This window comes from Cryptomeria japonica, chromosome 5, assembly GCF_030272615.1.
Source record: "Cryptomeria japonica chromosome 5, Sugi_1.0, whole genome shotgun sequence".
Lineage (NCBI taxonomy): Eukaryota > Viridiplantae > Streptophyta > Pinopsida > Cupressales > Cupressaceae > Cryptomeria > Cryptomeria japonica.
Genome location: NC_081409.1, coordinates 325149803 through 325177040, shown reverse-complemented (window position 1 = coordinate 325177040; position 27238 = coordinate 325149803). Strand labels below are relative to the sequence as shown.

Sequence of the window (27238 nt, the reverse complement as noted above, 5' to 3'; positions counted from 1 at the left end):
TCATTTCCTACATTCCTAGGATTAGAATAGACTTCCTAAACCCTATTCTTTTTCCCCCTTTTTTAGTAAGAAGTAAATCCAGAGCCTTATTGATAAATCTTAAGTTGTCAGCACACCTATTCTGCATCATTCATGATAATCCAAACATTTGCGTAAGTCCCCAAAGTGAAACACAGCAATTCACATCAACCACTAAACTTACCCACTCGTCAAGACCTGACATGTAGAAACCTTGGAATCACATTAGTTGATCTCATTCTTAGCATCTGAGGTGATTTTGTTCAAGAGAGGGTAAATTACTTTGGTAATTTATTCTGTATTGTTATGTGCATAAAAAACACATCAACAGTACCCTTGTTTTATTTTACATTAATAAGGGGCCCACAAGTAGTTCTTTACATTAAAACAATTCAGTTTTTCAAACTGATTTTTTGGAATCAATTCCAGTTGTCTATTTCTCTATTTTTGCATGCATCCTAAGTAGCACTTTGAGTGGCTCTGTCGATGCCTTTCAGAAATTTGGAACATCATCATTTTGGTCCTAAGTTCATGGCACACTCTTCAGTGCTCCATGATCACCAGTTTGATCCTACGCGCTACATCTTTCATCCTTCGGCTTTGACCGTTACCATGTCTTCAATCTGCGTTTTTGTAATGTCCCCATTTTTGGAGAGAATTGATTAATTAATTTAATTAGTTAAGTTGTCCAAATAATTATTATTTTTCATGGATAGCTTAATTAATTATTTTAATTAATAATATTAAGTTAATTATTTATAAAGTTATCAAATAAATTTAAAATTAAAAGATGACTTCATATTTAATTTATTTAATAAAGTGACTAATTAAATATTATTTCATAAAGTCACTTCTAGAAGCTTTTGGATGTTGGGGTGAAAAAGTATTAAAGGAGATCAAGATGAAGTTTCAAGGCAGCTTGGATTTTGATTTTGATTTTGGTTGGGTTTTGTAGAACCGAGAGGTGTCTGCAGACTTTGGTCTTTGGGAACGAAAACTCCCATAGATTGCATAGCTGAGGGAGTGGAAGACCTTCCGAGGGGTTGCAGTTGAGAGTGGAAGATACTCAGTCTTCCATATAGAGCTTATTGAGTTATACATGATCATGGTGATTGGGGTTCATGAAGTTTTCAGGCTTATCCTTGAAGTGCCTTAAACTCATTGATTTCTATTGGAGAAGAAACCAATTTTTATTGAAGATCATTTGGGAGCATTGTTGGGAGCATGCTGATCAGAATTTCAGACTCAAGACCAAATTGTATTTTCTGCTCCTAAGCCACGATTTGGTCATACCACCTCATTCAGACCACAAATCATTCTCAAGAAGGCAGCAAAAGCGTTGGTGAAGGAAGGCGACTTCATTGAGGGTCATTTTGAAAGAGGAAACTGGGAGGTAGCTGCTTATTACAAATCTAAGACAAAATCGTCTCCTTCCTACAAACCCTCAATTTTGCCTTTATACACTTGTTTGAGCATTGAAGATTACCTTGAAGGACAGCGCTGATTTTAGGAGCTAAAGGCGATTCTTTGGGATGAGAAGCGAGGCAAGATGAGTCAACCTCTTAAGGAAAGAATATAAGGGCATTTTGTATGCTTTTTCCAGCATGCTTGGTTGGAGAGATTTTATGTGTATTGCAGGATTATTTTCTACTGGTTTGTGAGGACGAAATTCCTCGTGAATGACATCTTCTTCGCTGTTGTGAGATACAGTCAAGAAGATTAATAATGTTTTCACTCCAAGAAACACATTGGGCTTCAAAGATTTAAGTTATTATCAGACATTTTCAGTTTGACAGTTTGGGGTTGATTGTTTATCATAAAATTCTAGTTGGGAAGTGATTCACAAAGATTTGATATCAAGTTCCATTGTTGAGTTGTGTTCTTCTTGCTGGGGCTTACATTCTTCTTGCTGGGAGCCATATTTTCCATTTGCTGGGCTGCACCTACAGCTGAGTCGTTCTATGTGCTGCAGATCTCATTATTGGCTGGCATAGATAGAACTAGAAGCGTAGAGGATTTAGAAGAGAAAATAGAGTGTAGATTTTACTAAGTAAAGAACAGCAGTTCGCTTTTCTGTGAGGCCGACCCTGTGTGACTGTTATTGTTGGCGTCTAGGGCACACCGTTGCAGGTTTTATGTACAGCAAATAAGACTATGACTGCGAATTCTGGGTATGTCATTTATCAATTTGTAATCACTGTTTTCTGAGGAAAGTGTTAAATATTTGAAGGAATATGCATTAGCAGATTTGTGATTAATTCTAGAAACAATATTTTATGTGTTATTACTTGAAACTATGATTCTATTAGTTGGAGCTGTTGAATATCTATTACTATGTTACAATTATTTATGAGTGAAATAAATTGCATCAAACACAACAACAATACATTCAAACAAATACAAAAATCAGTCCATTAAACTACAAACAAGGCAGACCTTTACAGTGGTATCAAAGCAATGTATCCACCCATCCTGGAGGGTATGATATGAGCAAAGAGTGACATGTCTGATTATGACCAGCAACCCTTCACCCACCATCACAACACACGAAGAAATAGAGTAGCACTTAATACAGGCCTGGAACAACAAGGAGTTACAAGAGAATAAAACATTGACAATATGGGCGAGAAAAGGGATCCAGGTGAGGAGAAATTTATACAATTATTGGACACAGTAGTTCAGGGACAGTAGCTAGCAGAGCAAAGAGCACTGCAACAAAATCAGCGTTTGGACTTACTGACACAGATGATAGCTCGGTATTAATGTGAATAAATTGGGTGGCGGAAAGAATGGTGGCAATAATCAAAATGGAGGTAATAATGGACAAAATGGTGGAAACAATGGAGTAATATTGGTGGACAAAATGGAAATGGGGGTAACGGAGGAGGAAATGTGGATGACAATTTTGGACACGTAGCTCAACCCACTAGAACGGTGAGCTCCAAACCTCTTCTACCCACCTTTCCATCTAGGGCACCAGCACAACCTGTGAATGAGCCTCAGATCACCGACTTATAGGATCAATTCAAAAGAGATTGGGAGAGTGGAGGACCCTATTTTCAGGAAACTATATCTCTACGAGATTAAGAGATTGCATTGATGTGAGGATGAGACACATGCCCCGTGCAAGAGACGGGAACCAAAACTTCAAGTTACAGAAGAAAGTAGGGAAGTTGTCTCTACCGTATTTTGATGTTTTTGGGAAGACTACAGCACGAGCTTGGGTTCAAAAGGTGGATACTTATCTTCAGCTTAATCCTATGCTTGAAGAAGAAGCCATGAAATATGCCGCTATACACCTTGATGGAGTTACACATGAGTGGTGGCACCATGGAATGGTGACTATGGGACTTTATCAAATCACTTCCTATGTTGAATTTACAAAACGATTTATAGAGAGATTTGATAGGAAGGATCCAGAACTACATTTTAAGGAGTTGGCACAATTGAAACAATGGGGACCATTGGAGAACTATATGTCAGAGTTCCGGAGACTCTCAGTATTAGTTACAAATATATTACAGAGGAGGCTCATGGTGCTTTTCATGGATGGGTTGACTGATCCATTGAGAGGGTGGATTAAGGCCCTCAATCCACCCACACTACAGGAGGCTATTAAGAAGTTCAAGGACATGGAGGCTTCTATCTCAAAAAGTCGATTTCAGTCTAAGCGTTTTCCACAGAAAAATGAAAAGGGCAAGAAATAGAGTGATTCACACCCACCTCGGACAGATTCAGGGAGACTTGACAGTGATCAATTGAATGAGCTCAGAAGAAAGAAACTTTGTTTTCATTACAGAGAGCCATGGGACCCTTCTCATAAGTGTACTATTAAAGCGAAGGCAAAACAGTTAGAGTATTTTTTTGCTAAAGAATCATGTTCAGAAGAGTCGGAACAACAGTCAGATCCAGAAAGTAGTGAGGAAGAAGATACTATGGCAGAGGAGTCTGGAGAAGATAAGACCATTGCATGACTTACCAGTACTGAATCGTCGATAACCTTCAAGGTAAGAGGTGTGATACAGGGGCAGCGAGTGGTTTCGTTGATAGACACAAGAGTCACCCACAATTTCATTGATGAAAGCTTCGTGAAGAAGTGAGGACTTCAAACAAAGGAGCATGAGGGATTCAGATTGATGGTGGCTAGTGGACATAAGATTCTTAGTACTCACATGATTCTTGATCTTCATATGCGGATAGGAGATTATGACATGGTAGGTAAGTTTTATGTGGCTGATATGGGTGATTATGATGTCATTTTGGGCATGACATTGATGAGATATCTAGTTGAGGTCACCTTCAACTTGGAGAAATTGGAAATGAGGTTTGAGCATCGGGGACGAAAAGTGGTTCTCAGAGGGTTGTCAGATGGAAGAGTCAAGGTAGTCTCACTTATGAGAATGGAACACTTGTTCAGACATGACCAGGTAGAGTGGGCAGCGAAATGCCTCATCATGCCTACAATTACACAGGAGTAGGTGAAGGATTACCATCCGGATATACAGAAGATAATTTACAGGCACACTCAGGTATTTGATAGTATACCTCTTGGAGTTCCTCCTAAGAGAGGGATAGAGCATGTGATAGAATTGGAGGAGGGAGCCAAACTTTCTATTACTACTCCTTATAGGCATCCAAAGAAGCACAAGGATGAGATTGAAAAAGCCATTAAGGAATTGTTGGAGATGGGACACATCAGACCGAGCAAAAGCCCTTTTGCTTCAGCAGTAGTGTTAGTTAAGAAAAAGGATGGGACAATGCGGATGTGCATTGACTACAAGGCACTCAATAAGAAAACTATCAAAAACAAGTATCCCATTCCACAAATAGATGAGTTGATTGATGAGTTGCACGGAGCTTGTTTTTTCTCGAAAATAGATTTGAGGTCTGGGTATCACCAAATCAGGATGAGAGCGAAAGATATAGAGAAAACAACTTTCAGATGCCACTGCGGCCACTTGGAGTTCTTGGTTATGCCATTTGGGCTAACCAACGCTCCTGCTACTTTTGAGAGTTGCATGAACCAAGTGTTCAGGAAGCAGCTGAAGAAATTTGTGTTGATTTTCTTTGGTGATATTCTCATATTCAATAAGACATGGGAGGAGCACCTGGAGGAGATTTTGAGCATTTTGGAGAGAATCACTTTATGCCAAAGAATTGAAATGTGAGTTCGGTATGTCAGAATTGTTATACCTTAGGCATATCATCAGTGCAGATGGAGTGAGGGTGGATCTGGATAAAATCAGGGCTATAGCTGAGTGGCTACCCCCACCAACCTTACTCAACTCAAAGGTTTCTTTGGTCTATGTGGATTTTACAGGAGGTTTGTGAAAGGCTTCTCACAGACATCTGCTACCCTTACAAATTTGACTAGGAAAGGAGCCTTTGAATGGTTAGAGACAACTCATAAGTGCTTCAAATATTTCAAGCAGGTAATGACATCTTGTCTGGTCTTAGCACTGCCAAATTTCACCAAACCATTCGAGTTATAGTGTGATGCCTCAAGGGATGGGGTTGGTGCAGTCCTAATGCAAGAAAAGCGTCCCATTGTTTTTGAGAGAAGGAAGCTAAGGGGAGTAGAGAAGAGCTATTCTATATATGATAGGGAGATGCTGGCAATAATGCATGCATTGGCCAAGTTTAGGTCTTATCTGGTCGGAGGTAAATTTGTGATTAAAACAGACCATAACAGTATAAAATATTTTATGAACCAAAGAGATCTTAATGACAAGCAGCAGAAGTGGATCACCAAACTACATGCATACGATTTTGACATTGAGTATGTCAAGGGGAAAAAGAATGTAGTGGCTAATGCACTTTCCAAGAGACCGCATGTATGTTCCTTAGTGGAGATTTCAAGGGATTGGAGAAACAAGATAATAGCTGAATATGCTAAGAATCAATGGGCTACAAATTTGATTGAGGGTTCTATACAGGATGATAGATATGCGGTGGTTAATGACCTCATCCTGTACAAGGATAGGATTTATTTGGTACCTGTTGTGACCTATTTCACACATCACCCCATTGCAAATGGGGACCCCCAGTTGTTGTTTTTTTTTAGGGTTTTGACCAAGCATAGAATCAATGCACTCATACACCTCTCCTAGGGAAGGTGAATTAGAATCCACAAATCTAATAACTGTGAAGACTGGAGAAATGATAGAGACAATATATTTGGCATCCATCCAAAACAGATCATTCTTCACCACCTCCTTCACCCTCAACCCTTGTTGTGTCTTCGACTCAGGCCACCTATTCCATTTTGTTGTCATAACCATTAGTTGCAATGGCTCTTGCAACTCAAGCATCCTTTCCAAGAGAATAAAGTATGGTGCATACCGAGTCTCTACAAGTTTTAGGAATTCCTTCTTGGAGAAGGTCCTAAAGAGTGCATGTGAAGTATGATGGTTGCAGATAAACATCTGCACATCTCTAGCATCACTAACAGTTGATTTGATCCACTAGATTTTACCCATGTCCTTGAGTGCATTATTCATGGCATGCACACAACAAGGAGTCCAAATATGTCTATAGGCTGCCTCAATCATCTTCCCTACTTCTTTACACACATGGGCCGCATCTATCACTACTTGCACCACATTTTGTGGCCCAACCTCTCTATAGCATCCTTGAGGATCTGGAACTGAAAATGAGCATCCTTGGTATGCCCCGAACAATCAATAGCCCTAAGGAAATAAGGGCCCGCTGTAGATGTAACCATGATATTGATGAGTGGACGATGCCTTATGTCTGTCCACCCATCCATGACTATGCTACAACCACTTGAGACCCAAGTTCTCTTCATCTTCTCCATCAAAATATTAATCTTGGAATAGTTTTGATCCAATATTGTTGTCCTCAATTTAGTCTCACCAGGTGGCACATATGATGGTCCTGTCCTTATTATCTTTGCCACAGCTTCCTTATAATAAGGAGAGCAGGTCACTTGGAATGGATTGTCATTAGCAAAGAAGAGTTTGTCAATAGCATCATCTACCTCATCTTTTGCTTGCATAAATAAATCATCCAATGGTTGTGAAGATGGACTAGCCATCTTACGTTTACTACTAGCCTCTGCTGCCCCTGAACTGGATGAAATTAGTGGCCTTTGAGTTTGTAAACTAGAAGAAGAAACTGTAGAAACCTGATAAGCCCTACTTCTGTGTGGCAAAGTACATGATGTAGGCACTTCATCTTCATTGCAGCCCCATAACTTTAACATTTCAGCCCTATACTTCAAGTTTTTATTCACCTTCTGGCATACTCCTACACCTTTGCCTTGAACAAGAAGGAAGTGAGCATTAGTTCTAGTAATTCTGCCAAACCATTCAAGATTACACAAGTTGCACTTCCACTTTCTAGTGCCCCCAACTGCCCCAAGTTGTGCTGGTACCTTAGATGCAAATTGTTTTAAGGGTGATTTTGGATCAAAGGGACCCTTGGCCCATTTTTTGTGGATTTCAAAAGGGCAGTTGAAATTTCCACTCCCAATAGAACTTGTTTCAGTTTGACTTGCCCCCACTTCTTCTGTGCTAGGTTCATCGGATGATTCATTTTCACTATGAATCTCAACATCTACATCTTCACTCATGGTGTTAGAGCTCATTTTGACAGTGATAATGATGCTGCAACAAACAATGTTAAAAAAAAACTCGGAAATTTTTCAAGCAAACTATTTTTTAATTTTTTTTCCAAAGAACTTAGAAATGTATGTAAAACTAGATTTAAATTTTTTGTTTTCTTGAAGTTGAATATTAATGGTGCTGATTATTAATATTCAACTTCAAGCAAACAAAAAAATTTCAGTTTCTAAGTTTTTTTTTCTAAATTTCTTTGTTTCTAATGTCTGCAATTTGGTTCTTGAATCAAAACATTTAACCCAATAACAAATTTTATTTTTAAAGAATTAAGAATGGCAAATTCCTACCTTGAATCTTGAAGCAAGAATGAAGAAGCTTCCTCTAATCCTCTTCCAAGCTTGCTGATTCATCTTGCAGTCCATCTCTCTGGTTTCCAAGCTAGAGCAAATTAGATGTTTTAACCTTTTATGTTGTTGCAAATGACTGAAATGAGACTGAATGTCTTTTTTATTAGCTTATCAATGTTTTAGGGTTACATTTACCAATACAAAATTGTTTTTTTTAAATTTTAAAAACACGTTTTTTTGCCTTTCCACCACGGGAGACACCTGGGCATCTCTTTCCCTATCAAGGGATGTCTAGGCATCCAAGAGACGTCCAAATGTCTATTTGCGGCATCTTTTCTCTGAGAGACGTCTCTCCAGTGCACTGAGATGGAAGAAACGTCTCTTCCGTGGCTGAGAGATGTGGCGGCGGTGGAGGGGCGGCGGAGAGACATTTTGGACACGTCTCCCTATCCAAGAAACATCCCTGTCGTGGAAACGCTTGGTTTTTTGGGGAAGACGCATCCTCGTGGAACTGACTACAGCTATTATAAGAGATTAGCATTGGTGTCAAAGGTTGAGTCTTATTTGAAGCGGAACTATAATTCTGTGAGTATATCCTTTAAGCCAACTTTCACTTAATATTGTGAGAAATAAAGATGAAGCGGGGAATATAATTGTTGGCAAGAAAAATATTTTAAAGTGAAGAGAAAGGTATATAATGGATTCCATGAAGGGCGGCTTCGTATTTCATCTCCAAAATAATAAAGGCATTCATTGAGCTTTGTGGACATTGTGAATTAATATTAAATATAAGCAAGAATATTAAAGCCATGGATATGATTATCGAAGGCTTCAATAAAAGTTTAGCAATCATTGTGGAGAAGTTTAATAAATCGAAGAGTCCAAACTTTATGATGTATGATGATTAATATTAATAATGTTTCCCTATTTTTTCTACCGTGGGTGTTGATTGCTGTCGTGAAGGATAGATAAGGGATCGAAGAAGTTCAAGTCATAATAGACTTTAGGACAAAGTATTTCTATGCATGTGGATAACCTTCTTCATCATTGAAAAGGGTCTTTTGAGATGCGACATGGAGAATAATTGCTAAGTTGCCATACTTAGTACTATGTTTGGATTGCTAGGCATCTCCCTTAAAGATTTCTAGATTGGCACAATTTTTGTTGAGGTGTAAGTTGTATCAAATAAGCCAACCTTTACATAACACAATTTATTTGGCGAATTCCAATGGCAAAATATACCTATGTACTCCATCTGTGTTAGTATTGGTGCCGCCTATGACAGGTCAAAGATTGTTTTGATTCAAGTTCCAGTTGGAATGATTCTATAAATGGTTTTGATTCTCTAAAAGCTATGATTTGGTTAAGTATTATTTTTTGTTATGTATTTTCTATTTTCCTTATATTGAAAATATCAAGCAAATAAACCCATGATCCGAGGAATATACAACAATTCAGAAATAAGTTTTTCTTGTTGAGAAAAGTAGTTTTAGATAGGATATCTTTCAATGATATTAGAGTAGTGAACCTGCTAGCGTGAGGGGAGATATTGATGAGTGACAGAGAGCAGCGATGCCAACTGCATGAAAAGGAGGGAACCGCCATGGGAGATAAAGAAGGTGACCTTGCTGAAGCATTATTTAAAAGGACTAAGGAATCCCACAATAATATGTCTGAGAGATTGAGGGAAATGGTTCAGCTACTGAAAGGCTTAAATCAGCAACCAAGTGTTGACAAGCCTACACGTAAGAGGACTGAAGGTAGTACTTCTAATGGGGATAAAACTTCTGCTAAAAGAGAAAGAGCCTCAGTAAACACTAGATCCTTCAGGGCCAAGTTCTTGCAAAAAGATATAGACAAAGAATGGTCTAATCAAGTTAATGAAATAGATAAATTTCATGATGAATACAATGCTTTGAGTGTTGCAATTCACAATGATGTGACTTTCACGAAGTTCTATGAGCTGAAAACAAAAACTAGGCATAGGAAGTATGATGAAAGAAAGGATATCCAGCATTATTTGGGGAAGATTACAAACCCCAACTTTGATGAGACAAGTAGTACATCAACAAGGTCATGGCTATAGAAATTAGACACCTACTTTTCATTGAGTTCTATGTTTGAAGAGGAGGCCATCAAGTTTGCTACTTAACACCTTGAAAGGATAGCCCATAAACAGTGTCATGGCATGATAACTCAAGGGCATGATTCTATAACCACTGTGGAGTACTTCAGCAAAAGGTTGACTAAAAGATTTGATAGGAGGGACCCAGAAATTCACTTCAGGGATTTAGTACAGCTGAAACAAGAAGGCGAAGTGGAGGACTTCGTAGCAAAATTTTAAAGGCTTGCAGTAATAGTACCGAATGTAACACAAAGAAGACTCATTGTCCTATTTGGTGAAGGCTTAGTTGAACCTCTTAAGGGTTTATTAAGGGCATTCAACCCGAATACCTTGCAAGATGCCATCACAAGAGCCCTTAATTTGGAGGAATCAGTGACTAGGAACAACTATACCTCTAAGGGAAAGCACAATCATGAGGACACTAGTACCAAGCACAAGAAGGTATCACAAGAGGAGCCCAAAGTCCCATCCAAGCTAGGGAAGATGATAAGAAGCTGGATTTTGAGAGCAAGAATGAGCTGCGTAGGAAGAAATTGTGCTTCACTTGTAAGGAGCTACGGGTGCTTGGTCATAGATGTCATGTGATAGGTCAATTGCATTATATTGAAGTTACATCCAATGTTAATGATGCTATTGGCGATAATTCAGAAAGTGACAATGAGGAGCAGGACACTATAGCCTCAGCACATAGTGCAACCGTTTTACTTCAAGGTACTCCCAAATATCAACCATTTAGAGTAAGAGGAATGGTTAATGAACAGCAAGTGACATGTTTGGTTGACAGTGGTGCAACTCACAATTTCATGAGCAATAGCTTGGTGACAAGAGAAGGATTGCTATTAGAGGACTTTTTAGGATTTCATGTCATGATGGTTGATGGGTTTAAAAGGAGATGCAACAAGAGGGTACCACAAATGAGTATTTAGTTTGATGACTACACAATCACCGACAATTCCTACATGATTGAGATTGTTGATTCTGACATCATATAAGAAATTCAATGGTTGCATTCTCTTGGACGATACATTCAGTACTTCCAACAGTTGGAGTTGGAGTTCATAGTAGATGGAAAGAAAATCATACTCAAGGCCTTGATGGATGAAGCACCACAGGTAGAAGCAGCAAGGATGACCACAACGATGGATAATCATTATGTGAATGAGGAAACAGCCTTACCAATTGATCTTCCAAGCAGTGGATATGATATTGATGCAAGAGAATTTTCCAGGTACAAGATTTCATGATGAATTTCCCATTTCTTATGCATCTACGATGGGCAGTTTGGAGTATGTAGAATGGGTGAGTATATAAACACTCATGAGTATCAAGTTTCACTCTATAGCATGAGTATAGAGTGGTGGAATTATGATGAGACATTGTTGGTTGGGGAGTGGATGAGAGACAATCATTTTTTTTCCATCAGGAGTCATGATAGTTTCAACATTTGGGAACCATTGATCAGCATAATGGTGGGAATACCGCAGCATGACAAAGTTGCAAGTTTCTGTAATAGTGTTCTTCATATGGCTGATTTGGGATCTTGATGGTGCAACAAAGAATTGCTCGAGGGCAAGTAATGTTTGGGCCGAGAGGATGTAATGTCTTCAAATTTTTATAAAGTGGCTTAATTGAATTAATTGATTAAGTTGTTTACAAATTTATTTTTTTTTTTTTTCAATAAAATTGGATTATTCCACTAAACTTTTTTATTAATATTTTTTTTATTTTTTACACAGGATTCAAAGAGCATACGAGAGGAAAGAACCCTGGGAAGAAAACCTCCGGTCACAGCTCATAAAATAAACCTATAGTATCTAGTAGATCAGTTTATACACCCTGTGCAAAACCACATACAAAATGCGGTCACAACACATATAATATCAGTTTTACATAGAGCCCATATAATTTTCAAATGTAGACTCCACAGTTTCTTTCAATGGAAGAAGACAGAATTTTCCAAAGCCCTATGCCAAATCCCATGAGCCTAAAACCTTCCTGCCAAAAAAGAAAGTATCAAAAAACCTTTGGAAAAACACTATTGTATCAAATACCATGAGCGCGAACACTCCTCCAAACAACGAACATGAATACTTGAAATGAAAGGGGAAAGCAGGAATAATTATCATCATAAAATTTTACATCAACATTACTCAAGAAAATCACATAACTATTGTTGCAAACCTTCCCATACCCTAGAAGGAATTTCCTCAAAACCCACCTCTTGCTGATTAGCATTGCTATCAATGGCTAAATTTGCCAAATAATCTGCAATCTTATTAACTTCTCTGTAACAATGGGATAACAAGAAAGATTCAAACAATTCTAATTTTTGTAAAATTAGATCAAGTATATACTGCAAATTCCAACAATTTGATTTCTTTTTCATAACACATTGAATAATCACCATAGAATCACCTTCAATTATTAAGTCCTTAATTCCCAAAGAGATTGCCATATCCAATCCAAAAGACAAAGCATGAAATTCCGCATAATTGTTAGTTTTAAAACCAATATCATGACACTTAGCTCGAATAAAATTTGCATTGTGATCATAAATTACCATGCCTACCCCAGCCGGCCCAGGGTTACCACAAGAGGCCCCATCAAAATTCGGTTTAAAGTGCCCCTACGGAGGAGGTTTCCATGTAGCAAAGCATCTCTTACCTATTGCATCATTCTTTTTTTAAATTGAACCATGAGAGGGTAAAACCGACAACATCTTCCAAGCTCTAGTAACTCTACTATCCCTGTGCGAAAAAGAAGTAAGATTGTCCAAATTCTTATAAATAAACGACAAAGCAACCTCAGAGATTGAAGAGTCAATTTTTAATAGAACCTCAGACACAGGAGAACTTGTTTTTTTAAATATCCTATTGTTTCGTTCTAGCCAAATATTCCAAATCACAATAGATGGAGATATGATCCAAAGGCATGCATAAAAAGATGAGGCAAACATAAAGGGTCAAGATCTAAAATGGGAAATGAGATCTTTACCAATAACAAAGGATATATTTAACTTCTCAAACAACCACTGCCAACATTCATAAGCATAATCACAATGTAGGAACAAGTGTGAAGAAGATTCCAAATTTTTGTTACAAAGGACACAAGGGAAAATAGCAGTAATACCAAGCCTATCAAGTCTCATACCTGTAAGGACTCTATCCTGAACTACCAACCAAGCAAAGGCTCTAGCTTTAGGAAGACAAGCCGAATGCCAAAACAACTTACAAGGCTAGGATGATAAATCTTTAGCAACCATAAGAGAGTTGTAACCATCTTTAACAGTGTACTTACCAAAAATATTCTTTGTCCAAATAAGTTCATCCTCAAAATCAGAAAGAAATACAATTCTATCCCCCAAAATCTTCTCAAAATCTAATTTCATACTTTGATCAACATCTAAGAAATCAATCGACTTCCATCTAGCTAGCTTAAGGGGTCCACTAGTCACAATTTCAAAATAATCTGCTACAAAAACACCCCAAAGAGAAGAAAGAATAGTGATCAAAGGAGACCAATCCCTAATATTCACCAAAGGTGTGTATCCATTCCATACTTCATCCCAAAATCTGACCTTTCTACCATTGTGAACAATCCATGAGAGATGAGGCAAAATAACTGATCTACATTTACAAAGGAAATTCTAAATGGCAGAACCCGAAGGCAAATTTGAGACTTTAAAAATGTCCTCTCTTGGTCCATTATTTAAATATTTGGCAAACATAATTTGTGCCCATAAGGAGCTAGGCTTGTCATATAAATTCCAAACCAACTTAGCACCTAAGGCTAAATTCTGATTCTCTAGACTCCGAATTCCTGTTCCCCCAAGTTCCTTAAGCAAACATACCTTATCCCACGCAACTAAAGGGAATTTTTTCTTGCCATCTTTATTATTGTTCCAAAGAAAATCTCTAAGGGTATCCTGTAAACTAACAATAACTGCTTTTGGAGACTTCAAAACAGACATGAGATATATGGGAACAGCATTCAAAACAGAATTGATGAGAACAATTTTACCCGCCAAAGTTAACCATCTATGGTTCCATGAGAGAATTCTTTTAGAAATGACCGAAATAATCTTATCCCAAAAACCAATCTTATCCTGTTTAACAAAGAAAGGAATCCCAAGGTAAGTACATGGAATATTTCCAGTCTCAAATCCCCAAAAGGATTGCAACCTATGCTGAACCAGTTGTGATGTATTAAGGAAGAAAATCTTTGATTTATCACCATTCACTTTCTGACCAGAAAACGATGCATAATTTTGTATTATTCCTTTAATCACTTTTGCCTCAACTAACGAAGCATATCCAAATAACAGAGTATCATTTGCAAAGAGACAATGAGAAATACTTTGGGGAATATTATGAATCCTTATACCTTTCCAAAGCCCCCCCACTTTAGCAGCCCTAATAGCCCAACTAAAGGTTTCAGCTAGGAGAATAAACAAAAAGGGAGAAAGGGGATCTCCCTGTCTCAAACCCCTGGTGGAAGTGAAAAAACCACAAGGAGAACCATTAATTAAAATTGAGAATCTTGCAGAAGAAATACATGCACTAATCCATTTGACCCAGGCTTTGGAAAAACCTAACTTCTCAAGAACAGCACATAAAGCCCCCCACTCTACTCTATCATAAGCCTTCATCATGTCTAGTTTAAGTATCATGGCCGAGGTTCTTTGGGTGGAAATAGAATGAATCACCTCATGTGCTACAATTGCACCCTCTGTCATCTCCCTTCCAGGAACAAAACCACCTTGCTCCAATGAAATGATCCTAGGTAGAATTTTTGTCAACCTAAGGGAAATTGCCTTCGTAAATATCTTATACAAAGTGTTACATAAAGCAATGGGGCGGAAGTCAGCAAAGTCTTAGTATCCTCTTTTTTAGGAATAATTGCAATCATTGTAGTATTAAGTTCTTTTAAAACGGACCTATTTCTCCTAGCTTCCTCGAGAGCCAACAAAACATCATTTCCCACAAAATCCCAACATTTCTGAAAAAATAAAGGAGTAAAACCATCTGGTCTCAGAGCTTTATTCAAATTCATGGCAAAGACAACACTCTTAACTTCTTCTAAGGAAAAGGGAGACATCAACATCTTATTGTCTTCCAAAGATACTAAAGGAGGAATATTAGATATAATATCATTGTTGAGATTTCCATTTTCCGAAGATAATAATGACTTAAAAAACCTAACTGTCTCTGAAGCAATATCCTCTGGCTCTGTCAATAAATTCCCATTCTAACACTGAATACAAGATATCCTATTCTTACATCTTTTAATCTTAGTTGAAGAATAAAAAAAATTTGTGTTCTTATCACCATCTAAAAGTCATAACTCTCTAGATTTTTGTCTCCAATAGATTTCCTCTCTAGCTAACACCTCCTCAAGCTCTAAGTTTAGTGACTTCAATTCATCAAAAACTTGTGGCACCATACCATGTTGAAGCACATGAGTATTAAGACACTCAATCATATCTTGAATCCTTTGTTTCTCCTGAAAAATGTTCTTAAAATGCGAGATATTCCATTCCCTAATATTCAATTTCAAATAACTTAACTTCTTAGAAATCTGAAACATACGAGACCCAAAATAGAAAGGAGCAGAATTCCACCATTTCATAAGTAGAGGCAAAAAGGAAGAATCCCTAAACCACATGGGCTCAAATTTAAATGGAGACTTAAAAGAAGCCCTATCCTCAATAACTGATAGGGAAATTGGAAAATGATCAGAACCCGAGACCGGTAGAATAGAGGAAAAGAATTCAAAATCTGAATCAATCCAATTCTCAGATAACAAAAACCAATCTGATCTCTCAGCAATCTGAGAAAAATCCCTTCTCATGTTTGTCCATGTGAAAACCTCATTCTGAGACTTACAATCAAAAAGGCTCATATCAGAAATGAAATCCCCAAAGTCATCCATAATCTTTTTATTAGGGAAAACACCTCCTCTTTTCTCATCTAAATCGGTGATAGCATTAAAATCACCCCCAAAGATGATAAAGGAACCATGTCTTAAGGGAGAAGAAATCCTCTTTAATTGACCCCATAACTTACTCTTCCCTTGAATTCCTAACGGAGCATAACTATTAAAAAACCAGAATTTAACCTTCGAAATCTTGCTTATAACTAAAGTCAACATCCAATTTGTAGCAGATGCCACTAACTGTACCTCAATATTATAATTATTCCAAAGCAGTGCCAAACCTCCTGAAGCACCACAAGAAGGAGAAGAAAATTCCACCTTCTCCAAGATGAAAAAACCGAATCAGCAGACTCCTTTGACAACTTTGTTTCTTGCAACATAAAAATATCACACAACTTTGTTTCTTGCAACATAAAAATATCACACTTAAATAAGTCCATCTGGGACTTAATTAAGTGTCTCTTGTTAGAAAATTATTATTGTTTATCAGCGATTATTATTGTTTATCAACAACAGTCGAATGTCGTATTTCGAGGGAGTTGCTAATACAAAAATTTGATGAAACAGTTGAGTTTGCTGTTCAAATCACGCCTTTGTTCGCCTCCAACCCTGGACTTTGAACTCTATTTCGCTTTCCCTAAAATTCAAATTTTTGTTTTTACTACCATTTACAAATTAATTTTATTTCTATAGGATGACTTTAATTAATTAATTTAATTATAAAATAAAGTGAAAAACAATCAAATAAGTCACTTTATTAAATAAAGTTCTCCAATATTCAAGTTAGGGATTCTTATGGAGAAATTAGGGATTCTTATGGATGTGATAACGATTTATGATTTCCTGGGAGAAAACCTTTGGAATGACAAAAGAGTTGGACGAAAACCTGATTCTTCCAAAAGGTGAACAGCTGAGGTTTATTGTTGATTCAGAAATAAATATGGACAGTTTTCCCGGTAATATTATTATGGACGGCATTACCCCTGAAGTTTAAATATTGATATTGATTTTACTGGCTGCTCTTTTCAACACCTGTGATTATCACTATAAAGTCGTGGCTGGGTAAATTTGGCGATCGGCAAAATAAATAGAGGGAGTTCGATATATTTGCATTGTGTAAAGTCATGGGTTTAGTTAATTTGGCTGTGGATATTATAAGAGATTAGCATTCGTGTCAAAGGCTGACTTTTATATAAAGTGAAACTATAATTCTGTGAGTATATCCTTTAAGCCGACTTTCACTCAATATTGTGAGAAATAAAGGTGAAGCAGGGAATATAATTGTCGGCAAGAAAATTATTTTGAAGTTAATTGATTCCATAAAGGGTGGCTTCGTATTTCATCTGCAGAATAATAAAGACATATTCACTGAGCTATGCAGACATTGCGAATTAATATAAGGGGGAATATTTAAGTCCTGGCTTCGATTATCAGAGGCTTCAATAGAAGATTAGAGATCATTGCGGAGAAGTTTAATAAATCGAAGAGTCCAAACTTTCTGATGTCTGGTGATTAATATTGATAATGTGTCTCTGTTTTTTCTACCGTGGGTGCTGATCGCTACCGTGAAGGACAGTTAAGGGGTCGAAGAAGTTCGAGTCATAATCGACTTTCATGACGAAGCATTTTTATGCATGTCGATATCCTTCTTCATCGCCGGCAAGGATTTTTTGAGATGCGACATGGAGATTAATTGCTAACTTGTCATACTTAGTACTACGTTTGGATTGCTGGGTGTCTCCCTTAAAGGTCTCTAGATTGCCACGATTTCTGCTGAGGTATGAGTTATATCAAATAAGCCAACCTTCACATAACACAATTTATTTGGCGACTTCCAACGCCAAAATATATATTTGTACTCCACCTGTGTTAGTATTGGTGCTGCCTCTGACATGGCAGAAATTGCTTTGATTCAAGTTCCAGTTGGAATGATTCTGTAAATGGTTCTGAAAGCTATGATTTGGTTAAGCATTATTGTCTGTTATGTATTTTCTGTTTTCCTTATGTTGAAAACATCAATCAAATAAAATCATGATCCGAGGAATAAACAGCAGTTCAGAAATAAGATTTTTCTTTGAGAAAAGTAGTTTCTTTCACTTATGCTATACTCAATTCTCTTACAAATAACACTGAATTTCGATTTGCAGGAGCACCAGCACCTTTAGTTAGCATAATTGGCAGAAAGCAGTACAATCGCTGTGCAGAAGATCTATATTTATTTCTTCAGGTGAGACATTTTCTTGTGGTTCTTCCTATAATTCAGACAGCTTCTTCTGTTTTTGGTCTATGCATGTTGGGATTAATAAGGAATTGTTTTTTTGTTTGCTTTTGTTTGCAGTCTACCGTATGTCTTAAGCAGCTTGCATATAGCCTACTTGAACTGCTGCTTATCACTATATTTCCTGAGTTGCACGATGTTGTTTGGGACATACGAAATAATAGTGTTGTATTGTGACTGTATATGGCAAGTTCACGTTTCTGTTAACTTTAATTTATAAAATTAAAATGTGGGTATATGGATTCAATACTTCATTTATTGTAACATTGTGTGTGCCTGTATGATGCATATACCATCAGTTCAGCAGCTGCATCAAATACATTGAAGCATTATATATATTTATGCAAGGGTAATAATTTTGGGATATTGTACATGGTTTTATTTGTCTAAAGCTGAAAACTATTATACTGCAGTTTTTGTCTATTTTTTGCAGGTACCGATTTTACTAAGCTAATTTTTATACATATGACATTCTCACATAGGCTTTAAGTGAAATGATTTTAATTTTCTTGCCCCGTTTCTTGACTTTCTTTAGTACCTTTCCCGTGCATAGCAGTTAGATTTATGCTCCTCCGTAATATGAGCTATGGTGAGAACCTATGAATTTTTTTAGTGTAGAAGTTGATCAGATTTAAACACTCAACATCTGCACATATTAGCATGTAAATTGTCTCTGGGGATTTGAACACGGTCTTCTGATGATTTAAACTTGTGCTCAATTCATTTGAATTTATTTTTCAATAAAAAACAGTTAATTGTTTTGATAGTTTACATTGATCCATTGTTTTAGTAGTTTATACATCATCTCTTTCAAAGGGATTCATCTGGTATTTCTGTGTTGCCTGTGAATAATATATTAGTTCTTTTTATTGGATGAAGCAAATCAAGATAACAGTTACAAAAACAATTTACAAATCAGCAGCAAAATGAGGATCGTTATGTATGATAAATTAGTCCATATGCCTGATAAATTAGTTCACATGCCTATTAATGTAATGGGTTTGGGTGTATTTAGGTGAATGAGGATCGTTATGTGTTCAATTCATTTCACTTAGTGAGGTTCTCACATTAGCACTCCATTGTGGCTTTTAAAGGCCTTGAATCTCATCTCTTCTATTTCATGTTATTAAACTAAGCCTATGCATCTATTGTACTTGCTTGTTCATTGAATAATATTCTCTGATAAATTGATATGCTTATTATCCCAAGATGCCAGTGAGTGCTCTTTGAATATAAAAGTTTTATATCTAATATATTATTTTCGTTTTCTCAATTGAGAGATGCTTATATCTTGTTAGCAGTCTCACAAAATTCAAATTATATATCATACTATCTTTATCACGGTCATGAAAGGCCATTTCTATGTATTTAGTTTTTGAGAAATCCTAATTGAATTTGTCCATACATTGTGCTGTAATTTTAAACTCTTCTATGACCTGAGTACATAAAATATGGGCTGTACTACAACTCTAAATAGTAAAATGTAGAGAGTAAGAGAGCCTCTTTTAGTATACAAAAGGAATTAAAAAGGGTACTAAGTAGGAGGCTAGAATGTGTATAGAAAGTAATTCAAATAATGAAAGAGAATTTTATATGGCAATAAGTATGACAATAAGAGAAATTATTGTGAGGAGCTCGTTGATGCAATGATTAACCCATTTGATTAGAGCCTTTGTATTGTAATGGTCAAAGACTTCAGTTAGATCTTCGAAGGGAAGAAGTAGCCCAGCAAACTTAACATATGTACTTGATTTTATTGTATTGTTATTGACTTGCACCAAATCCTCAATTCTAAAGTCTTCAAATTCTAAACTATTTTGCTCCTTTAGGTAATAAGAAGGAAATTAGAAATCTAAAACTTAAGTTTGGTTTGATTTGCTAGGGAAGAAATAATTGGAGGATTGTTCATCAAGAAGTAACCAGGGAATAAGGTAGAGATAAAGCCATCCAGCCTTGAGTAATAACTCTAAAATGCCATTGTAATCAAACACGGTTAGTGAAGTGTCCTTTGTCCAAATGATAAAACAATATGAACACATTTTGGCATACTTTGGGGAATGAAGTTTAGATTATTGAGTTAAGAGGGTGTTACAACATAAATCAAATTTCATTCGTGGAGGTTAGCTCTTTTCTTGCATAGGTCACCTTAGATGTCAAGTTGTTTGAATTTGTATCCTTGATAATAACTTTTATGTATTGGCCTCTTTATCTAATTGTTGGTATAGAATGACCATCCTAAATAGTCAAGTACATTGTTCTCTTGTTGACTTGAAATTAAACGCTCTAATCAATTCAATTCATTTAAACATACTTTGCTCATTTAGATTTTGCATTTAATGGCATTTAATGTAGTGTTGCTTTGTACAAAGAAACTATGATGTCATTCACTTAGTGTATTGCAACTTTGTACACAAAGAAACCATGGTGTCATTCTTTTAAATGCCTTCGTCAATTAGTGACATCTTTATGTCATGTTAACTAAAACTTGTCAATCCCATGACTCACACAACTCATATCTATAAATTCAATGCTCAACACAAAATGGGCATTAAGGAATTGAAGAAAAAAATTAGTTTCTCCACATAAATTAGTCATTGGCTTGTAAGAAACTACTATGTGACATAAGGTATTAAAAGAATACACATTCAAATAGATCCACCAAATAGCTAACAAGGGCCAATAATAATTTTTCACATAGCAACAACTAAACAATAAATGATAGTTGACACATGGAAAGATCAATGGTAGAGATAAGGAAAGGTTTAAAATCCAATGGTAAGTGCATGGCAACTAAAGAAAAATAGCATAGTAAGAAGTTTAGTTGTTGGAAGACAATTTCCTACTAGCAAAAGACTAAGCACCATTCAACATAAAACATGAGAGGTAAACCATGGGATATAGTGGTTAGCATGGTGGGGAGGTATGGTAAACAATGAGTGGTAAAATAAAACACATGTTTTAAGTTCTAATGCTACAATTAGAACAAGTCAGCACTGAAAAAGAACATAAAATGTGATATGGTTTTAGATATGTAAAATATTTATGTTTGGATTTCAGCATTATGAATCACACGTTTACACTTAGAAAACATGTCCCAAAGTATATTGTGTTAGTAGGATGCCAATAATTTCTCTTTCCAAGGGGCACATGCATATTGTAGAAAAGAGAAATAGAAAACTCTTTTAAGAATACAAACTTTGCAAGTTTGATAAGCTATAGATAAGAGGTCAAACACAAATAGGTTGCATATACCTACACTTCACCATGAGTTCAAAGGCAAACATAGTTGCATGGGCGAAAACATATGGGGTAAGAGTATACTTATAGTGGGGTACTTCATAAGTTTAGAAAAATATGTCTTCAAGTATTTCACATGAACAAGAAACTCTAAAAATTCACTACTCAAGCCTCTCAAGTAAAATTTCTTTGACCCATATTAATTTTCACTGATATATCATCTTGTCTAGAGTGCTTCAAACTTTGCAATCTTACTTTTACTCTAGAATTCCACATTAGAACAATGTCACCTAATTGAATATTTTTGTTTCTTTGCCTTTCTATGAAATAAAGTTTAACCTTTTATTAATTCTTAATGTTATTTGCATGGGCTTTTCTTCTATCTTCATTTAACTCCACTATCTAATTCATCTTGGCATTCGAGCCATTTTCATCTTCATTAGCAACATGTGATATTAGCTTATAAACATGTAGTTCCAAATATAGAGGAAAGACAATAAACATAACTCAAATAGAGATTCTTCTACTAACTTTTTAGTAGTCATCGTATCTAGCCATACAACTAGCTTGAGCTTATCATCATATTTTTTATCATTAATTATAAGAATCAACTTGATTAAGCATTAATTATCATTAATAATTTCTCCAAACATGAAACCCAATTCATCAAAGTATCATTTACTAGTTTTTTTTGACTAACACACACATTCACACAAATGAACACTAGATTTACGTGGAAACCCAAAAGGGAAAAACCACAATGAGAAGAGCTACTTGGATCTATTGCCCAAATCTAGCCCCACAAAATAAAAGAGAACTCACAATATGAAGTAGGCACCAACCTATCAAAGACATTAATCTCAATTACATTTGTAGGCACCAAACTATAGGAGACACTAATCCCCTAATCCAAGTATGAGCACCAACTCAGCATGTGAGACACCAATCTCACCAAAATACAAAAGATATGAAATGCGGACTTCAGGTTTGATTACTCAACATCTTTATGATCGGATCAACATCAAAACTACCTCACACAGTGCATATGATCTTTAGATGAAACCACAAAATGATTGAGATGTCACTCATACAGCATCACCCACATGCTTGCACATAAATTGCACCTTCTGAATATTCACATTAAGGAACCAAACTAGGAATGAACCTAGATCAACTATATATGTGAATTACAATCATAATTACATTCACATGTTGACCTAGAATAAGATTATTTCATCTACATTTTAACCACAAGAATAAACCCTACACCAAACATGTAATGTGCTCGATCCAAAAGCCCCCACGTTACTCCAGAAGAAACGACATGCTATGTGTTGCCCAACACATGCTCCATTGGCCCCACAAAACATCAACATGCAACTTCTAGCTAGCACATATTACAATCACCAAGTGCATCGATCTAGTCAGCCAACAAGCATAATGAGCACTTTGTCAATTCTAATTTTTTGTCTACTGAAGCTCAACCATTGAAATTCTAGAAGAGACATCATGTGTATACTTAACCTTAAAACCATAGGCCATAGCTCACAATTGCGGCAGAATGTGAAACTCAACACCATGACAATTCAACTGAATGCACATTTTGTTCCTGAACAACAAGCTTCAGAAGTATATGGTGGATACTTCCAAACAACACAAAATGTCCAAGACAATTAGGAACAACTCAAACCAGGGCATAATGATGGCATTAAGAGAGCTATTCAACAGAGATTTTTATTCAAGAACTCAAATGTTCAAACATGTCATGTTAGAAGCAATTGCATTTAATTCTCACTAATTTGTTGACACCTTAGACATCATACCATTGTCACACCTTTGACATCAATGACAATGTATGTTCAACAATCTCCCCCTTTTTCATTGATGGCAAACAACAAAATGATGTTAGCAGATCAACACAAACCAAATCAATCAAAGACTCCCCCTGTGATGTATACCTAATCTATAAGAAGCTTCTAAGCATTTGAATACAATAAAATATAGCATTTTGGGTCTCTTTCTCCTCCTTTGACATCAATGGAAAAGGACTTGACCAAGGAGAAATTATGTTTTGACAAATCTTTGATTTTGATTTTGATAATGAGCACCAACACAAACTCAAGTGCTATTGTTTTTTTTCTTGAGTACAATAGATAGGACATCACCATCACAAGAAGAGAAGATTATTAGAGAGGGGAAGCCTGGCTTTGTGAAACTAAAGGGTATTGACGGGATGTAGACACAATGACTTAGGATAAGTGAAATAACTATTTGAATAAATGAGTGTGTTTGTTTTATCTTTAATGTTTGCAAAAATGAAAATTAGATTGCATTTTATCTTAATGAAAAAAATCTAACCAAGTCAAATATAAATTGGTCGACTTTGTGTTGGTTAAATGGTAAGCTCAACTTTTTATAATGCATCAAGAGGATGCATTTTATTTGAGGGGAAGTATGTCACACCTTAAATTATTCCCAATATCTCTAAATACATTTTGATGTTTTGATTAATTAAAAACAAGTTTTTGAAAGAAACCTGGAACCTTGTTACATAGCAGGAGAAAGATAAAGCATAAAAAAGGCATGAAACAACAATGCCTGGTCACCCATACATAGAACAAATCCCAGTCAAAACAAAAAGGGAGCACAAGACAAAGAGATCAGCACTAGACACCCAAAGGAAAGCACAAAAACAACACCGAGACAACACAAGGACAGCTAAATATTTCTCATGAGTTCTTCTGCATGAACCACCATCTGCTTCATATTGATCGCAGAATTTTTCATTTCTTCCAACTCTTTTTCCTTGATATCAACCTGCTTCCGAGTGTTGGCCCTTGTTCTTTTTTCATGACCCTTCTTCTCAGTCTAATCCTTATCATCCTCCTCGCCTTTAATCTATTCAAATTTGTTAATCAAGATGTTAACATGGTCAACAGTGGCCTTAAGGATCTGGAAGTTTTTCTCAGCAATCCTCTTCACAGTAAGCTCCATCCTATCCACTCTATTCACCAGATTGTTCAGGTTAGTTTCCAGACCCTTATCATCTTTGATCCCTTTCAGCTCCTTCGCCTTCTTTTCCGTTTCCAGAATTTTACTAACCATAGCCTTAATTGCTTGAGCCTTGTTAATAGCAACCATTAATTCTTTAACGTTCTCAAAGAGAGACTTCTCACCCATAGTAGCCTTTTTTATCATGTTGAGGTCAGTCTTCAAGTCACCAATCTCTTTCGCCATTTTGCTAATGACCTCACAAAAACCCTTGATGTTGTCATTATCAATGGCCCCATGATAGACATTTTGATTCCCCATGTTGTTCTCCTGACCCTCATTCTGCATTCTCTGTGTGTTCAATTTCTCCCCATGATCACCATCCAGCATTTCATCTTCCTCCTTACCCTTATTATTGTTGGTTTTTTCAACCTCAGAATCCTCATCGGAAGAAATAATAATCTTCCTTTTGACCTTGTTTATCCCCTTATTGGTTTTCTTGGTCCTTTGGGTTTGCTTGCCCATTCCCTTTCTCTTCTTGCTTTTTATGAATTTATCATCAAAAGACTCATCCTCAGAGTCTGAAAGGTCAGAATCCACAACAGTCCCCTTGGTCTTCCCCTTGTTGCTAAAATCCTCAGACTCACCCTCAGTTTCAGAATAGAGATTGAACCCACTATTCTCACTTTCAGTATCATCATCCCTAATTTGTTTGGCTTTACTAATTGGTTTCTCAATAATTTTCCCCTTCAACATCTTATAAACTAAAACCATTAAACCCTAGTGGAGGGCGTGATCTCTTTGAGAATCATTTTGCACTTCATGAATAGTATGATCCATAGAGCAGGCAAGATAGTAAGGCAAACTAACCTTGTCACCATGGCAAAAATGATTGAGCAGCACAAAGTGATGCCCATAAGCCCTTGTGAATCTCCCGTCCAAAGTAATGAAGCTGATGGTGGCAAACAACACAAACCTCCACGACTTGCAAATACACTTAGGGGAATAGTAGGGATTATCCACCTTCACCAATTTCCTTTTTTCTCCATCAATGATAGGAAACCTATCCGCGGCCTTGTCAGATACACTTTGGTCTCTGTAAAATTTAATACCTTCTTTAACCATACCCGTAGCTTCAGCAATGACATCCTCGTCCACTTGCATCATCTAGGTGCCAACAAGAACCTTACCATTCTTCCAGTTTTTTATGAAATGCTTAGTGACAGTAGGGTCTTTGTCGCAGAGCCTTTCCATAAAAACATTCAAACCTCCCTCTTGAAGAATATCCTAGACTTCATTGTTTTTCTTCCAGTCTGAGCAAGAAGCCGGTTCAAACCTCTTTTTGTTACCCCCCATTTTACCTTTAATTTCCCAATTCTTCTTTATCGTAGCTATGTTATTTTCTCTGTGATCTCTGTGAAGAAACCTAACAATTTTGTTGTTGTTATGATGAGCCACCCAAAATCCGTGTCAAATAAATATGATATGACAAATAATAAAACAAGCCTCGCCGCCATAGTGATCAATCATAGAAAAATGAGGAAAAGGCATTAGAAATTTTGATGTTAGACATTAGTGAAAAGGATATTTTCATAACTTAATATTTATCAATTATTTTTAAGATTAATTTATTATCTTGCAGCATAATTTATTCAAATATTTATTTTATTTTCATGCAATTATATTATTCTGACCCTCATTAAAGAATTCCATTTAGAAACCGTTTTCTTGGTATTAGCTAAAATTACACTATTTTAGTGGAACATAGTGGATAGAGTGGAAAAAACCATGATGGCATTTATGAATTGAATAAAAAGTCTTTCTCTTCAACAATTTGTGGGAATTTTGATAGCCAAGGTGCTAAGCATTATATGGCATCCTTATTGCATGAAGAGAAACTCACATAGATCTATTGGAGGGAGGGAAAAAGGATTCAAATGTCATATTCAGTGGGATCCTCGACAGGAACTATTCAATGAGTCTAGTCTTCTTCTTTGAGATAGTTGTTTTCTAAAAGGTCTCCTAGATTATTTCTTCATAAGTGAAGATGGTGGACATCTTTCTATATCAAAGCTCCCATAACAGAAACAAGAAGAAGCCTAGTTAATAAAACTTAGATCTTGGGTCAACATGGTTAGGTAAGATAACTCTCACATCTTCATTCTTGAATAATGATTTAAACTTGGATAAAATTTTGTCACATTTTTACCAATTCATTTTATATACTAGCCTCTATCTTTTGTTAGTTTCCTTATGATTCTTGTAAGACTCATAGTGTGATATTTACCTTTGTCAGGATTCAAGTTGCCTTGCCAATCTCCATGTATGTATGTATCTTGTGCTCATGGATTATGCCAAGATATCGTGGCACGCATTCATCATCAAAGTTTCTTGCATGTCCTTTATCTTCTTTGTCCATTAGATCGATGGTCCTTGTTCTTTGTGGTTATTATCAAAAATCTTTTAGTAAGTACTCTACATTCTTCTTTTTGAGTATGGATAAATTCCCTCAGATCTTTGTGAAGGTGCAAGAATTGGGTCCAAATTGTAAGTTCATTAAGAGGCTTAAAGCATTAATAGTTGTAATTATTTTTCAGACTTGTTCAAATTTGTGTCATAAAAGAACCATATACCAAAATCCACATGTGGGTGGGGACAACGAGAATGTAGAACAAGGAAAGTTTAATTTGGCCTTATAGTCTCCCCTGCGCTATTCTTAAGAATT

The 27238-nt window shown here is 36.3% G+C and overlaps 1 protein-coding gene across 2 annotated transcripts in view; it reads left to right on the top strand.

Moving 5' to 3' along the window:
- LOC131062392 (uncharacterized) overlaps window positions 1–18651 on the top strand; it is a 214978-nt gene extending 196327 nt beyond the window's left edge. For both annotated transcript variants that reach the window (XM_057996042.2, XM_059221446.1), the window contains 2 exons: window positions 18155–18234; window positions 18346–18651. In XM_057996042.2, the coding sequence (XP_057852025.2) occupies window positions 18155–18234; window positions 18346–18462 (197 nt within the window). In that variant the 3' untranslated portion in view covers window positions 18463–18651. The remainder of the gene's footprint in view (window positions 1–18154; window positions 18235–18345) is intronic.
- The last annotated feature ends 8587 nt before the right edge of the window (window positions 18652–27238 follow it).